This window comes from Scatophagus argus, chromosome 3, assembly GCF_020382885.2.
Source record: "Scatophagus argus isolate fScaArg1 chromosome 3, fScaArg1.pri, whole genome shotgun sequence".
Lineage (NCBI taxonomy): Eukaryota > Metazoa > Chordata > Actinopteri > Scatophagidae > Scatophagus > Scatophagus argus.
The window spans coordinates 26,772,385-26,787,600 of NC_058495.1; the positions used below are offsets into that span (position 1 = coordinate 26,772,385).

Here is a 15,216-nt window from a genome sequence, read left to right on the forward strand (position 1 = left end):
TCTGTACTGAAATACTTCAATTACCTCAAAGATGTACGAATACACCTGCACCACTGAGGCAGCCCCATCACCCCGGACACTCACTCCTCTCCATCAGGCCCTCCAACCAACACTGAGAGGATGAGGAAAAGCTTCATCCGTCTGCTCAACAGTGAGCGTTAATCTGGACAATCCTACTCCCTCCTGCACTGCATGTAAATACTGTTCATGTAAATACTGCACATTTGCACTTTTTTTCATTTTATAAGCTTTGTATTTTACAATATTTAATTTTCCTTACCTATTTTTTGGTAGCAGGGACATAAAGAATTTCACTGCACATTGTACCGTGTGACAAATAAACCTAGCTTGTATCTTGTATCTTGAGTTCTGTAGTAATTTATCTGTCACTTGTGTCTCTTATTTCTCCTGCTGCCTCAGCTGAAGGCCTCCACAAAAGCGACTGGACTTTGGTTCTGTGGCGGATTTGTTTCTGCTCGTTGAATATCAGCTCAAAAAGAAGTCAGGGAGGACTAACGTTTGGCCGAGTTGTATTATTTCCTACAGTTTATGGTGACGGCAAACACACCTTCAGACATCCTGCAGGCCATCATTTTAGAAGCCACAGCGCCCCCCTGTGGGAGGAACTGAAGCGGAGTCTGCCAGGTTTTCACGGTCTACTGGTGTGGGCTGGTGAACTCACTTGGTTTGGCTCAGACTCGTTAAAGCGGCCTCAGGTGTTGATCACGTGGGATGTCCACAGGGTGGATGTGTTTGAAACAAACAAGTTTTAAACTACTTCAGAACCGTACCCGTCTCGTCCTGACTGTCCAACATCCCGTCTGGAGGAGGTCTGGAGGACAGTCACATTCCTCCGTCCCATCTGTGACGTAACCCTGAGAACCTTACAGCCAAATACCAGAGACCATTTTATTGTGGGACTGTCCCGTCCACGTCCACAGGTTTGACACAAGCACCACACCTTATGGAGGACTGAGGAGGAGCAACCCAACAAACCTTCAGACCCTTCAGGACGACCACACCAAAAAGAATTTTATTATGAACTTCTCATTCACATTTCGCTGAATACATTTGACAGGTTTTATATAAAATAATGATACTTGTGAGGACATTCCTGCCTCTCCATCTGTTCTCCGTCCTAAACATATAAAACTGAAACTGGTAAAAATCCCCAAACAACCACAGAAACGTCGCTGGACACAAAGGAGGCTGAAAATGTGGATGATTTGTTGTGTTTCGGTGACTACAGAAACCTGAGCTGAGGAGTAAAAACGTTTGAAATAGTAAAATAAAGGTAAATAAAGGTTTCAAAACACCACAAAGCAGCTGCAAAACGAGCTCAGCATGAAGCTCGTAAAGCCTGGAGGAGTTTCCTGTCCTGAGCACCAAGTTAAAGCAGCACGTTGATCGATTCCTGCACAACTTCATTCATGTCGTTCGCCTGTCTGTCTCACATGAGACGCGTTGCTCAACGAGGTTGGTCAACGAGCCGCACTTCCTCCCATCAAAGCCTGGTGTCTAATGAAGGCAGCACATTTCCATCAGTTAAATACATTTAATATGTTGTTTTCATCAGTTCATCTTCTTTACCTTTAAGTGTTCACTCACTGCGAGTGTGTGTGTGTGTGTGTGTGTGCCAAACGATCTGAGTACTTCTTCCACTTCTGGAAAATGGGACCAAATTATGAAACAAAAAACTAAAATCTGTCAAATTTCCCCGTAAACACAAGAGAACAGAAATAAAGGCCCGGTGGGCTCGGCGGTCCACGTGACAGACGGTTCTGGTTACCGTCTGTCGCTGCTGATTGAGGACGTAAGAGTTGAGTCCCGGACGTCAGTGTGAGCGACGCGTTCGAGCCTCCCACAAGTTCTGCTTTCAGTTTGATCCTGTAACAAACTCAACCGTTTTAGCTTCCTGACTTCTCTGATGGCTGGAACCTCAACGAGAAGATACCTGAGCCATCAGCTGTTTACACAACCATCTGATCCAATTCAAACGTACCTGCACATTCAGAATCCCGTTTCTGACCACATAACCGCAAAGAAACACTCAAAGACGACCTAAAGAGGAATACTCAGAACCAGAACAGACATTCACGTGATTCATCTGCTCTGCCAGGTGTTACGGGTCACGTGGGGGGTGGGAAAAAAATGTTATGAGGCGATTAGGAGAATTAACAACTGACATTCAGGCTTTTACCGTCTGAAGAAACAAAACGAAACACTTGTTCAAGATAAAACATGTTGGAAAAGGCAGGAGGAAGTACAGTTAGCGCTGAGCAGAGCTTCAGTCCACCACAAGACAACATACAAACAACACGTTTGACGCTTTATGGCTTCTGCCCACACTGGAACGCATCTAACTGGAGGAAAGTGAAGCTGCAGCGGATAATCACGTCCCAGATGTTGGCACACGCCACTGAATGTGAAGCTCCCCAACAGTGGAGCCAAAACATCTGGACGGCCCCCTGGTGGCTGGCTGCAGCGGCCATCTTTCCATGCACCAGTGGTAAACACATGCAGCTGTTCTACTGCATGATGCTGGAGCACATGGAGCCTCACAAACACAGGATGAGGCTCTTTATGATACCAACACAATTCATAATTCATATATTCTAAAATGAACTGCCTCATTTGTAACCTCCAATCAAATTTCAAATATTTTTCACTTTATGTCCTCAAGTTGATGCATCCCACTAACTTTGTAGAAATTCAGCCATCTGTCATTTAAGGCACCTAAAGCACAACGACCAGCCTGCTCTGAATGCTTACAGATTATTACTGTTACAATAATTCACCAAAGTGAAATGAGTGGAAAAGAGCGCGTTTGGTTCATACATGAAGGACGAGTGTGGCAACACAACAACACGTCAACAACATGTCTGCCTGACACTTATAAAATGGTACAGGCGGAGGGATATTTGGAGGTGTAGACTTTGTTCTCCATTCCATACACGAAGAAGCTGTAGTCTTTTCCACTGTAGGTGTAATGAGCGTGAGTCAGGGGCACCAGCTCGATGGTCTGACGCTGTGGACACAAACAGAGAGCGGCCGTCAGGTAAAGGTAGGACGTCACCGGGCGGCTCCGCGCTCCGCCGTAACGTAAGCGTCCAGCCTCATCACTTCACACAACAACGTTTGCGTCTGAATGAACAAGTTCGTACCTGCTGCAGGATGCGGCTGGAGGAACTGAAGCGCTCCAGGTGATCGTTAATCGTTTTTGTAGAAACGTCGCAGATCTCCTGATCGGGGAAACCCTGGATGGGATACACCTGATGGGAAAAGACGGACGCTGATCAACAGGACCGCGGTTCCGTTTGAAGGTGATGTGGACTGAACCGACGGATGCGTGAATCATAAAATCGTTCTTACCAGAACGCTCTCATCGACGAAGAAAGGATCTCCGGTCACCTTCTCAAACTTCTTGTCGGGGAACTCAGGCTGGCGGTCAGGAATGAAATCAGATATGTTGTTCTTCCTGCACACACAGACAAAGAAACTGAAGCAGAAGGAATGTGGACAGACTGTGTGTGTGTGTGTATGTGTGTGTGTGTGTGCGTGTGTGTGTGTGTGCGTGCGTGCGTGCGTGCGTGTGTGTGTGTGCGTGTGCGTCTGACACACCATGTCACCGTGAGCTGGATGAAATGCAGCAGGTTTTTGCTGCCATGACAGACCGAGCAGGTCCTGAAGCCTTGGCCATTACAGGAGCTGCACCTGGAGGAGGGGCAGACGAAACCACATGACACCCACGCCGACATGATGTTGACACGCTTATGACAGCAGACGTGAGGCCTTGAGGATCTTTTGTTCATCTTTCCACCTGGCTGCCTTTACAATAGTTAGGATTACAGGCCGACTCTCCTCCTCACGCTGCGTTTACACAAGCAAAACCCACTGACGGGCTTGTCGGTAAACGAGGGGTCACGTCCTCCCCGAGTGTCCTGTCGCCTCATGGTCCAAACTCTTTTCGGGCCTGTTCTCACCTCTTGCGTCCTCTCCCGTGACAAGACGAGCATCGCGTGCTCCCGGAGGAGCGCCGGTGATTCCCAGGCTGCCTTCGGAAACCTTTGCCGTGGCAGGCTGTGCAGCGCTTCTGCGAGGCGGAGAAGAGCATTCAGACTGAGAGAGACGGGAAAGAAGGCAGGCACACTGGACTCCTGAGACCTGGATCGCCCCCCGGTGGCCGGCTGCAGTACAGCTCATAAACATGTTAGCGGATGGGACGTATTTATATTAATTTTGAGGTCACCAAGTGGACTGAACTGAATCGTGAACTCAGCCACATTCTCTTCTACTCTTATTCATCTTAAATAAGACATCTCACCTGGCCTCTACCAGAGCAGGCGGAACATCGAACTCTGCCACAGCCGCTGCACATGTGACACACCTAACACACACACACACACACACAGGTTACTATGACACAAAGAAGAACAAACAGGAGGAAAGCGGAAAGCTCGACTGTGTAAAATCAGGTTCGAAGTTTCCATTCTTCTCCGATGCCACATGTTTAAATCAATACAATAAATTTCAAAAATAAAAAAATAAAATAAAATTATCCTTTTTTCCCCTTTTTTCAGTGGTATAGAGTATCAAAGCTTTATACTTGTATTGTGCTCAAGTTTAAAATACTGCTATCATCACAACCTCTGTCTAAAACAACAAATTAAAGCCTCACTAATTTATCAATCAACCAATATTATCAACCAGTATCAGCATACATGATCAACGTTGTCAGCAGATCAGTTAATCATGTGAGTTCTCAGTACATCAATCAGCATGTACTCGTTAAGATCGACATGAACCCGAGAAATCCAGGACCGGTCAGACCAGCCGGCTGTACCTTCACGATGGCCGAGTGCGGCACGCGGACCTTCTCCATCCTGTCGCTGAATCTCTGAGGCAAAGTCACAGGAATGTCCCACGGCAGAGGACTCACACCGTACTGAGGACCGTCCACCGGCTGTCCTGTTAGAGCACAGCATGATTAATGAAGGGCAGGTCTCCGGTCAGTCTTCTGCTTTGGTCCAGACTTTCCTGGTCCCACACATGCCAAAGGATTGGCTGCACATCATCATGTGATGTTTACCTGCTAAAACTCCACAGGTTCATCTTTTGTGGCCTGTTTCCTTGGTAACAGACACGGACCTAACAGATGGACATGTCGCCCATCTTGTCCTTCGTGAAAAAAGTAAACTTCACTTTATTTAACTCGTTAGTTTGAGTAAAGTTTTACCATTGTAGGGTTCAAACTGCCAGCTGCTGGTTCTGGTCTCAGTGTAGGTCTCCAGTCGATACTGCAGGGAGGAGAAAACACTGGCTGGATGTGCGATACTTCACGCATTAGATTTTAATTTGTTCAATATTTTAATATGAAAACGCGTGCAGGAGGTGACGATGGGTCACAAGTGTTGAAATAAGACGAATGAGACACAACAGGGTGGAAAACAGCGCTGACACCATCAAGCTTACACAAACTGAACGGCATGATGGCCCCCCAAAGGGTCCACCAGCCGAGACCGTCAATAGCTGATGATCAGCGCCGTGTTGGCTTGTTGACAAAGCAGGAAAGCATCAGCGTTGGCAGGCTACACGGGGCCATGATGTGCGCCAGTCAACAGGGCACCACAGAAGTTCTCACAGTTCTGGTGGCTCCAAGACATCAGTCCATCGTTTGGAAAACGCGCATCCAGAGGAAGGAAGACGCTTTAAACATGTCAACAAACATTTACACTTCAGTGCAACGCGAGCGCTAAGCTCCTACCCTGTACACAGTGACGGGCTTGAGCTCTCTGAAGGTGAGGTTCCTGGCAGGTTTGGAGCTGTACCTCCATTTTGATTCCACAAACTTCAACAGGGCATCTCTGGCCACATCCTCCGATACTGTGGGGACCCTGGAGGAGGGAACACACAGAGGTGGACACAGCTTTTATTCCACATCATACAGCTTGTATTCCACAGCACAGGCTCAGTGACAAAGTGCTTCATAGACTGATGTGTGTGTGTGTGTGTGTGTGTGTGTTACCTGACATTGGGCACCAAAGTGTTCCTGTTGAGTTCGGGCTGGGGGTTATAGGCAGGAGGAGGTGGATACAACGGGTTATCACCCTCTGGACACGTACATTAACACAAAGGAGATGAAGGCTGGCATCGCCGAAGAGAGAAAAACTAAAGAGAAGACAGGAGAGCAAAAGACTTACCTCCTTCTTCGTGGCCCTGGTATCCATGTACTTCATCCAGCCAGCCAGGAGGGGGAGCTGAAGGTCCCTCCTCTGGAATGTTGGGATCAAAGGCACCTGAGAGGATGAGGTGAAGAAGAGGCTGAGGATACACCTGAGGGTATACATCTCATCCCCACATTGCTCTCTTGAAGCAGTTTTTTGGTAAATGCTTAAGGAGGACTTTACATTTCTTTTCGTGATTGGTGGTAAAAGCGTGACTCTTAACCCATCGTGATAGGTGCACAGGTGGGTTAAGACTCACGCAAGCTTCCAGTGAAGAGACGAAACCTTCTGTGTGGAGTGATGAGGAGACTGTGACCTTCCTCACATTAACATATGAAACAAACAGAAAGATTATTTTTACGTTGGTTTGTTGGTTTGACCTCAGCTTTGTGAATTCCACCGTCTTGTCGTGTCTTCTTTTGAAATTTGTGCCGCCTTCAGAAGGAAACTTGACCACACACGAATGCTGTTTAGTCCCTCCAGGCCTTCTGTTCCCCTCACTCAAATGGTTTCCTTAAGGTTGACCTCTGACCTTCTTTCTGCGTTTGTCTCTCCACCGTTAGGCTCAAGCACGAGTTTACAATTTTTATTTCATTTTCTGTTTTCCTGGTTTCCTTAAAAATGTTTCTGATGTCATAAAAGGTCCAACAGTGGAAGTCGACTTTCTTCTCTGCGACACCGTGAGCAGGTGGACGGTGTTCCTGTCAGTGCGGCAGGAAGGGAGGATGCATCCTTCACGAGAGGCCGTCAGGAAGTTGGCTGTAGCCTCAAGTAACAGATGAGGCACTCGGGACACAGCAGGCTAACATTACTGAAGGCCTGCTTTGTGGCATCGGATTAGCAGCACAGCACTTTACACACCACAGGCCACTCTAACTCATTACTCCAGCGCTACAGGTACAACACGCTAATCTCCTGCCACACCAGCAGATAGCATCTGGATCTGGTGTGTGGATTAACCTGTAAAATATGCTGACGTGGTTCTGCAACCCGTCAGTACAAAGCAGTCCGACCTCCTCTTTGCCTGCATACTCCTGCTAACGACATGACATTGACATGACATGACATGTACTTGCTTGCGTGATCACGTCAGGAACGCAGAATAAAAGCAGAAAGATTAAGATCTAAAAGTGTGTGGCTTGCTGGGTGAAGGACATTATGGAACAAAGGTGTGCAGGGCTGTCAGTCTGTCCTGAGAAGCTGGGTGGCAGATGGTGCTCATTTTTGGCAACAAAATTTACTGGATTGGCATCACCACACCCTGACCAGTTCAGACCAACATGAAAACACAGTCAGTCTGTCTGTCTGTCTGTCTCAGCAGCTCTGACAGGACTTTGTACGCTGGGGAAGATAAACCATAGAAAACGACATTAACTTGGGGCTTATCCACAGCCTGACAGTTGCACAGCAGACCCCACCCCTGCCATTGTCCACACAGCCTGCAGTAAAGTGCAAGAACTACAGTGTAAATGTCATTTCCACCCACACCCTGTGCACGATCTTCTATGTTTTCTTAAGGTTTAACTCAGTGGATCCATGTGTAAACACAGCACACCTCAACAGGCTTAAGAGAGGAGCTGATCCTGATGAAGTGACGTCCACGTTCTTCTCACCTCTCACCAGGTTCCTGCATTTCTTCATCTACAGTCTATCCACCTGAAGACTTTCCCTTCAGTCCCACTCAGCTGACTCCAACATCCACCTCCGTCCAGTTGGCTCTAACCAGGCCACCTCCAGCTGCTCACAGTCTGCTCCTGGCCTGCAGGTGGAGTTGGTGATGGTTGGAGTTACGGACCGTCAGTGGATATTATGAGGTCAGACCATTCCCGCTTTGCAAATACAACACACACACACACAAACACAACCGTTAATGTGTGTAACTTTCCACTGATGTAATAAACAAATGGACTCAAAACGACTTCACACCCCAATGTGTGTTTACTCTGAAATCTGCCTTCCCGCACGTCAAAAGGACCGCGGCGGTGGATTCGGAGGCTTCTTACTCGTCTTATCGGGACAAAATCAGAGCTGCAAATGGTTATCCAGATGGAGGGAAAATAAATTAAATCAGCTTCACACTTAATTGTGCATTTTGGTACCGATTAGCCATCCGGATACGTGCCCACTCATCGTATTTCACTGCTATCCGGTTGAAATATGAAACTTAGTGAAGCTTTCACTTCCCGCACTGCAGCCTGGCAGCAGCAACAAAATAATCCCACAAAACACCAAAGAATATCACGTTTTCACACAATGTAAAAGTACATAAATGTACACAATAGCACCTTGATTGAACTTCCGAGGCTCCGTGCAGCTATTTAGTGAGTGCGTCATGATTTTGCCCGACACAAACACTTTCAACCCAACAGCAGCAGCTCCTTTGAATGTTTTTCATTAGTCGCGTTTACTTCAAGCTCCCACAGGCCGGCAGATAAAAATAAAACAGAGTTAGCGTGCTGTACACAATACCTCTGTCAGAGGGATAAAAATATCAGCGAGAAGGTGTTTCCCCACAAAGATCTGGGCTGAGATGGACCGAGTGTGAGAACTGCATGAGGGAGGGAGGGAGACGGAGACTCATTAAGACAGAGAAAAATGAAAAGATGGAGGGGGGAGGGAGAGAGGGAGGGAGGGGGAGAAGGAATGTGAGTGAAAAAAAGGGGAGCTGGCCTGATTACTGAGGCTTTGACTGGACAATGCTTCCAAAATAGTCCTGCAGGACCTTTTCTTGCTTTCCACAGCAGCAGTAGTCCTGTTTCTGAGTGAATCCAGCCTTACCAGCACCAGACTGTACAGCTGAACTGAGACCTGCAGACCTGCAGGAGCTGATTAATCAATAAGTCAAGAGTCACAAAGTTAACTACTTCAATGATCAATTAAATAAATAAATAAAAAGATCTGGGCCAATCACAAACCTAAATGTTGTTAAAGCAATAACCCCCCTACAGTGAAACACTCATACACATAGTCTGGCACTAGTGCACTTTGTTTTATCTACCTCACTCTGTATTCTGCATTTTGTACTTTGTATTTTATATTTTTATATTTTTATGTTTTTTTTCTAATGTGTGCAATTTTTTATTTTTCCTATTTATAAGTGTGTTTTGAAGCTGAGAATCTGCACAAAATTTCGTTATGCTTGCATAATGACAATAAAGACTCTTGAATCTCTTGAATCTTGAATCTTTACTTAATTATGTATACTTAATTAATTATATATTATAAAATGAAGTGAAACTAAATCACACAGAGAATTTAGTGAGGCAGAATGTGGTAATGTGGTTGCGTGTCTCAGTCGACTCAGTCTTTGTGTCCTGAACTGTGACTCGACCAATCAGTCACTGCTTTTGTCTGCTTACTTTTCTCCCTGACAGAAGACTTGACTGTTTTCATGGTGTTTTTTTCTTTGCTTTCAGACCAAGATGAACACCACTAGTAAATGACCTCTCGGACAGAATTCACTTCAGTCCACATCACTATCATCACATTGTTCCGGTTGGGTCAGTACCAGTGGAGGATCAGAGCTGCTGCTCAGCGGCTGAGAGCCAGGGAGCTCTGGAGGAGAGCTGCTCAGTGGCATAACTGAGACTTCTGAGACTTATCCTTTACTGCAGACTAATTAATCATCAAGAGTCACGCAAAGATCTCACATGATCGCATTTCTGTTCTTTTTAAAAGTCCCAACTTTAAGACTGAAGTGTTATGTAGATCCAGGGTCAAAATACTGATGGTCATGAATCAGCATAAGCAAATCGCTTTCCAGGTACACTGAGCGGACAGCACTAACAACTGACACTGGCAGGTAAGGTAATGTGCATTACAGAGTCTCAATGCGTCCTCAGGGTGTCCTCACCACTGAACACTGATGGACGACGCACAGACTGAGTAAAGAGGCCGTCGGTCACACAAAGAGTCCACAAGCCCTTCTTCCATTGGCAGACCGATTAATCGGCTCAGCTAACTGGTGGAAGTCGAACAACTTCTCAACTGCATTTTCTGACTTTGAGAGAAATCAATGCCACCAAGATTTTTCAACAGTTCACAAAGGCCACAAACACCCCAAGTCTGTGTAGCTGTTCACATGAGTGACGGCTGAGATAAGATGAAAACCAAACGCCACAGTGAGCCGTCCGCACTCGCTGCTGCTTCCCACTTCAACCAGTAAACCGCGCTGCGTCGGTGTGTTACTGCGGGACTGAAACCTCAGCAAACACACCGACAACTCGAAGACATTCAAGAGCAGTTAAACCCGTGTTAAACCCGTGTTAAACCTGTCGAGGGCGGGCTGAACCCGCGGCACAGTGGACCCTACAGCCGAGCTCTGAAAACTTCTGTGACCGGACACAACAGGCGCGCAGCAGCTACGAGTCCGGACTCGGAAACGTGTTTTTCTGCAGTTTGTTGTGCTCACCAAGTTCGTCTTCTTTCTCGTCCATTTCTGCCCTGCTTTAAGTCGTCCGACGTGAATGAAGCTCCGGGAAGATGCCAAAAAGTCGTAACCTAGCTGTCGGCGACAGTCAGGTGCATCGTCCGGTTGTGATTTCCAAAATAAAAGCCTAGCGAGTAGTTTGCAGCGGTCGGAACCAGGGTCTGTTTTCTGTGGTCATTCCACCTGTTCCAAATGAGAACCAGACGTACTTTATTGATCCCTGGGGGAAACTGGATTTATAGAATTATAATTAAACGCAAGATCGTACAGCAAATACAGTGAAGTTGCAGAACCAGCCTCTCAGTCTATTGACTCAGGGTGACACTCCGAGGGAGGATTTGTAAAGTCTAACGGCCACAGGCAGGGATGACCTCCTGTGGGGCTCTGTGGAGCATCCATGCCTGATCAGGACTGAGTGGGAGACAGCATCCTCCTTTGTGACACCACCGTCAGAGAGTCCAGCACCACCCCCACGACATCACTGGTTTACCGAATCAGTTTATTCATACTGGCCATTGAAGGGTCTCTTGATAATCTGCTGCCAGTGTGAGAGACGGGGGGGGCGGGGGGGTAACAAAAAAGCAGTCTTGGCTTAACTGGCTAAACTTATCACTTACATTAGAATCCTTTCAGGAAGAGATCTCCAAAAAGCCAGTGCGGCACACCTGATACACTGTTCATACATTCATTGTTTGTGTTCAAAATCAATACTGCTTTTAAAATTTGTACATTATCACAAAACGTAATATTTAGATACTTTTGTGGAACGACATTTTCTTACATACCTGTTATTTAGTAAATTAAGCACTTAGATCATGTAGTTTTCATGCTGAAAGTGGATTTTCCCCATTAGTTTTGCTCTGAAGGCAACATCGGTGAACTTCCTGTCCCGGTCTGTCTGTTTGTGCGCCTTTGACGCAGCTGCTGGCCGCGCCCACACTGTTTACATTTAGATCTTCCACGAGCAAAAATTGAAACGTGCTGCCGTGCGGTAAAACCCGAAAACTCTGACGTAGCGGCAGCTTTAAAACATTCGCTGAGCAACCGAGTTTTCAGAGTTTAAGAGCGAAAGACAGACAGAATTACGTAACTTCTGAAGTCCATCGCAAAGTCTTATGGAGGGATGCGTAGTTTCTGCTGGACTTTACTTTTCCGCTTCTAATGTGACGAGTTGTTTCAGTTCAGTTTTCCTCCTGTGATTTCACGCAGGAGACCGGATCAGACTTTTCTGTGAGAGTTATGGCATAAAGGAGAACTGACAGAGAGGAAAAGTGGCTGTGAGGATAATCAAGCTGTTATTGTTTTCAGGATTACTTTCATTTGCAAATAATATTAGATTTTAACCAACAGTGTAACTAAGTTGCTTTACAGGATTAAGTTCCTGTTGAGAAAATTCTCCTTAAGCTAAACAAACTTGTTATTTGGATGAGCTGGAAAATGCATTTTCAGCCAACTACACACTTGTGATGATCTTATAGAATCTGATCCGAGTTCAGATGAGCTGAGAAGTAAAATGCAGCAGACACACTGATGTAATAGTAATCCAACAACAGCAGATGCAGCGATGCAGGGGCAGGGCACATTTTACGCTAAACAAATGGAAAAGTTTAATTGTGTAATAGTCTGAACATTTACCAAGATATGTTCGTGTCAGTAGCGTTTGATTAAACAGGAATCGACAAAGGTCAACAATTCGGGCAGGCGCCTCAGTATCCACGTCTCCTTGTTTTTGGAGGTGATGTCCTTGTTGTTCCTCACATTAGTTGCCTGCTGATAGTGAGTGTCAGTATGACAGCTACATTTCCCACTTTTGCCCAATACTGCGAACGCATCATTGCGGCCGCTGACCCGGAAGTTTACGTCAGTCGCTTCCAGCAACAAGAGTGTACTGTTAGCTATTTGCTGTCATTTAGCGGAGCTCGGAGAGCAGTTTGTGGCACAGATTAATCCTCATATAATTAAAATGGTAGGATGTGTTGATTGCCCAACTTGTATTTCGTAAATGTGTTCGTATTTACATGGTGACAAAAGTGTTTATATAGCTGTATGAGCGATGTTAATAACGGTAAATGGCTAACTGGTTAGCTTGCTCATGCTAGTCGGGCGTTGTCTGTTTAGCACTGTGGAGTTAGCTTTCCTTCTCTTTTGGCAGGAGCTAATCTGACGTTCTCTGCTAAAAGATGCTCGTATCGTTTTGTGATTACCTGCTGTGGAATCTCAGTCAGGCGTCTTACGAAGAGAGGTGTTATGTGTCGGGGAGGTACGTAGAGCAGAAAGCCAGAGTTTTCATCGTCTCGAGGGTGGCTTTCTCTTAACTTGGTTAGATCACCATGGTAACCTGCCGCACGGCTAACCTGCAGGTTCAGAGTTTCAGAGTGAAATGGCTGTAAAGAGCCGCCACTTCACCACTTCTCTGTGTGGGCGATGCTCAGCTGAGGGAAGAAGTTACACATGCACACTTTCTGAGTCTGATTTGCTGCCCAAGTCCGTTTTACACTGCTGGCATAACAGCCAATAATAACGGTAGTTATTACAGATAATATTCAATCAATAAGATTTATTTCCCTTTGATCCGACCAAAAAGTGAGTTCCACGTGTCGTTCGTTATGGGACGATGTCAACCTGAATGCTGAATTCTCCATAGCTCCCCATGACGGTAAGCTGTTCCCCTGCACTGAAGTAGGCAGCATGTCGTCCTTGTTGGTGTAGAACAAGAGTCCCATGATGCACCACACAGAGAGCCTGAAGCAGAAAGCCTGAGTCAACAGAGAGCATCGTGACGATTGTCTCTGACTGGGGTTCTAGGTTTAGTCGAGTCAGTTCACACAGATAAAAGCCTGACTTTGTCCAAAGTGCTTCGTCCTTTACGTCTCAGTCGTGGCTCTTTGGACTGATGCTAACTCATGCTGCTGTTTCTCAGGCCGAAGTGGAGGAAACTCTGAAGAGAATCCAGAGCCAGAAGGGAGTGCAGGGGATCATCATTGTCAACTCAGAAGGTAAGATGGTAAAAAATAAATTGATCATGTGATAAGCTTTGTCTGTTCATCTGTTTTCCTTCTGCTGGCCATGCTAATGCACAAGGAAAGCAGAATAGATTAGACAGATTGTAACTGAAATGAATAACCAGGTTACCAGTCAGTGAAACTTCCAGTAACTGTTCACTTCATCTAGTTGCAAAGAACTGGTTTGTATTTGTGTCAATGAGCCTGCCTTCCCTCAGGAATCCCCATCAAGACAACACTGGACAACGCCAGCACGGTGCAGTACGCAGGACTCATCCACCAGCTGGTGATGAAAGCCAGGAGCACCATACGAGACATCGACCCACAGAACGACCTCACCTTCCTGCGTGTGCGCTCCAAGAAGAACGAGATCATGATCGCGCCAGGTGAGAGCCCAAAAGTTAGGGTTTGAGACATCATGAAGTCTCTTCTGTCAGGAATCACTGACCGCATACAAACATGGACGACATGAGAGCTCCCCAGAAGTGAAGCCAAAACATCTGAATGGCCCCAGTTCAGCTCATAAACTCTGTCATGATGGACAGCTGAGTTCTGCTCCTAATTGGCTGACTCAAACCAATTAATCAATTCTAACATTAGTTCCTGAGTCTATTCATCACTGCAGCCCTCGTCTCTGGCAGGAAAATCAGACTTAATTACGATCCAACTTGTGTTGTACTTTTTGTCTTCACAGATAAGGACTATTTCCTGATTGTCATTCAGAACCCGTCGGATTGAAGAAGAAGCTGCTGCCCGACTCTTCGCTCTTTCTGTCTGTCCTTCATGTTTAAACAGCCAAACATTTCTTTGTCTCGCTACATCAAAAGTTCACCAGGAGCTTTTCATGCTCCTGCTGCTGCTCACTGACCCACAACGGTCAGTCAGTCAGTCGGCAGGCAGAAGTCTTCTTCCCTGTTTTCCATTCCAGCTGGTCTCCTCCTGCGCGCCGAGTGTTCACATCACTGTGTTTGTTTCACAGGTGTGTTAACACGCGGTGAGACGTGCACACCTGCAGCGTACACGTCTGCAAAGTGCACAGCACACCTGAGAGACCACAACACGTCTTTAAGTTGAGGTTTTTGTCTTCACTTGTGTCTCGAGGGAAAACTTTGGATTGTTATTTATGTTGTTGGAGTGCAGAGAACGACACTACAAACCTCTGCAGCGGCCGCGTCGACCCTCCCGTGATTATTTTTAACAAATTAAAAGAAGTAAAAAATGTCTGGTGGTTCTTGTTGATTATGCTGAACGGATGTTTACTACTTTGAATTATTTTCATATTTTCATGACACTTAAAGTTGCATTCACTGATTTTTTTGGCAGTAAAACAAACTTTTAACCCCACACTGACGTATCATCACTGTTTCCACATTCAGCTGACTCAGAGCTGGAGCTCGTGTTTCGAGCTTCCTGATGAATCATATGTTCCTCTTACAGACTGTAAAGAACAGCTCAGAATCAGGTGATTCACCTCTGCAGGTGTGCTGACATTACACACCGGCATTTGATTTGCTGCTACTAAAATCAAAAATTCACACCGCCTTAAACAGAATCTCTAAGA

The 15,216-nt window shown here is 46.1% G+C and overlaps 2 protein-coding genes across 7 annotated transcripts; one reads left to right on the plus strand and one right to left on the minus strand.

Annotated features, from left to right (window-relative positions):
• Positions 1 to 1,006: 1,006 nt before the first annotated feature.
• ssuh2.1 (ssu-2 homolog, tandem duplicate 1) lies at positions 1,007 to 10,868 on the minus strand. 5 transcript variants are annotated; one of them, XM_046385151.1, is made up of 13 exons: positions 10,636 to 10,868; positions 7,845 to 7,983; positions 6,201 to 6,296; positions 6,026 to 6,110; positions 5,765 to 5,894; positions 5,237 to 5,297; positions 4,844 to 4,968; positions 4,325 to 4,387; positions 3,984 to 4,093; positions 3,622 to 3,714; positions 3,373 to 3,478; positions 3,165 to 3,272; positions 1,007 to 3,028 (listed from the first exon to the last, which is right to left on the minus strand). In XM_046385151.1, exons 2-13 carry the CDS (start codon positions 7,855 to 7,857, stop codon positions 2,894 to 2,896), a joined length of 1,125 nt encoding a protein of 374 aa, XP_046241107.1. In that variant the 5' UTR covers positions 7,858 to 7,983; positions 10,636 to 10,868; the 3' UTR covers positions 1,007 to 2,893. The 5 variants fall into 5 exon arrangements, with proteins under 5 accessions (XP_046241107.1, XP_046241105.1, XP_046241108.1 ...); XM_046385149.1 differs by having other exon boundaries at positions 7,845 to 8,053; XM_046385152.1 differs by lacking the exon at positions 10,636 to 10,868 and adding an exon at positions 10,496 to 10,626.
• A 1,352-nt stretch (positions 10,869 to 12,220) lies between these two features.
• dynlrb1 (dynein, light chain, roadblock-type 1) lies at positions 12,221 to 14,876 on the plus strand. Of its 2 annotated transcripts, none has more exons than XM_046385156.1 (4): positions 12,221 to 12,619; positions 13,574 to 13,649; positions 13,874 to 14,041; positions 14,350 to 14,876. In XM_046385156.1, the coding sequence occupies exons 1-4, from the start codon at positions 12,617 to 12,619 to the stop codon at positions 14,391 to 14,393; spliced, it is 291 nt and encodes a 96-aa protein (XP_046241112.1). In that variant the 5' UTR covers positions 12,221 to 12,616; the 3' UTR covers positions 14,394 to 14,876. The 2 variants fall into 2 exon arrangements, with proteins under 2 accessions (XP_046241112.1, XP_046241111.1); XM_046385155.1 differs by lacking the exon at positions 12,221 to 12,619 and adding an exon at positions 13,287 to 13,309.
• Positions 14,877 to 15,216: the final 340 nt, after the last annotated feature.

Bases quoted from the DNA above. Each gene is read 5' to 3' on its own strand.
- ssuh2.1 (XM_046385148.1), bottom strand. From the start codon at position 10,660: ATGGACGAGAAAGAAGACGAACTTG. The intron at 6,111-6,200 runs GTAAGTCTTTTG...GTACGTGTCCAG, and splicing joins CCAGGGCCACGAAGAAGGAG to AGGGTGATAACCCGTTGTAT. The intron at 3,479-3,621 runs GTGTGTCAGACG...CTGTGTGTGCAG, and splicing joins ATCCAGCTCACGGTGACATG to GAAGAACAACATATCTGATT.
- dynlrb1 (XM_046385155.1), top strand. The intron at 13,650-13,873 runs GTAAGATGGTAA...GCCTTCCCTCAG, and splicing joins CATCATTGTCAACTCAGAAG to GAATCCCCATCAAGACAACA. The intron at 14,042-14,349 runs GTGAGAGCCCAA...TTGTCTTCACAG, and splicing joins CGAGATCATGATCGCGCCAG to ATAAGGACTATTTCCTGATT.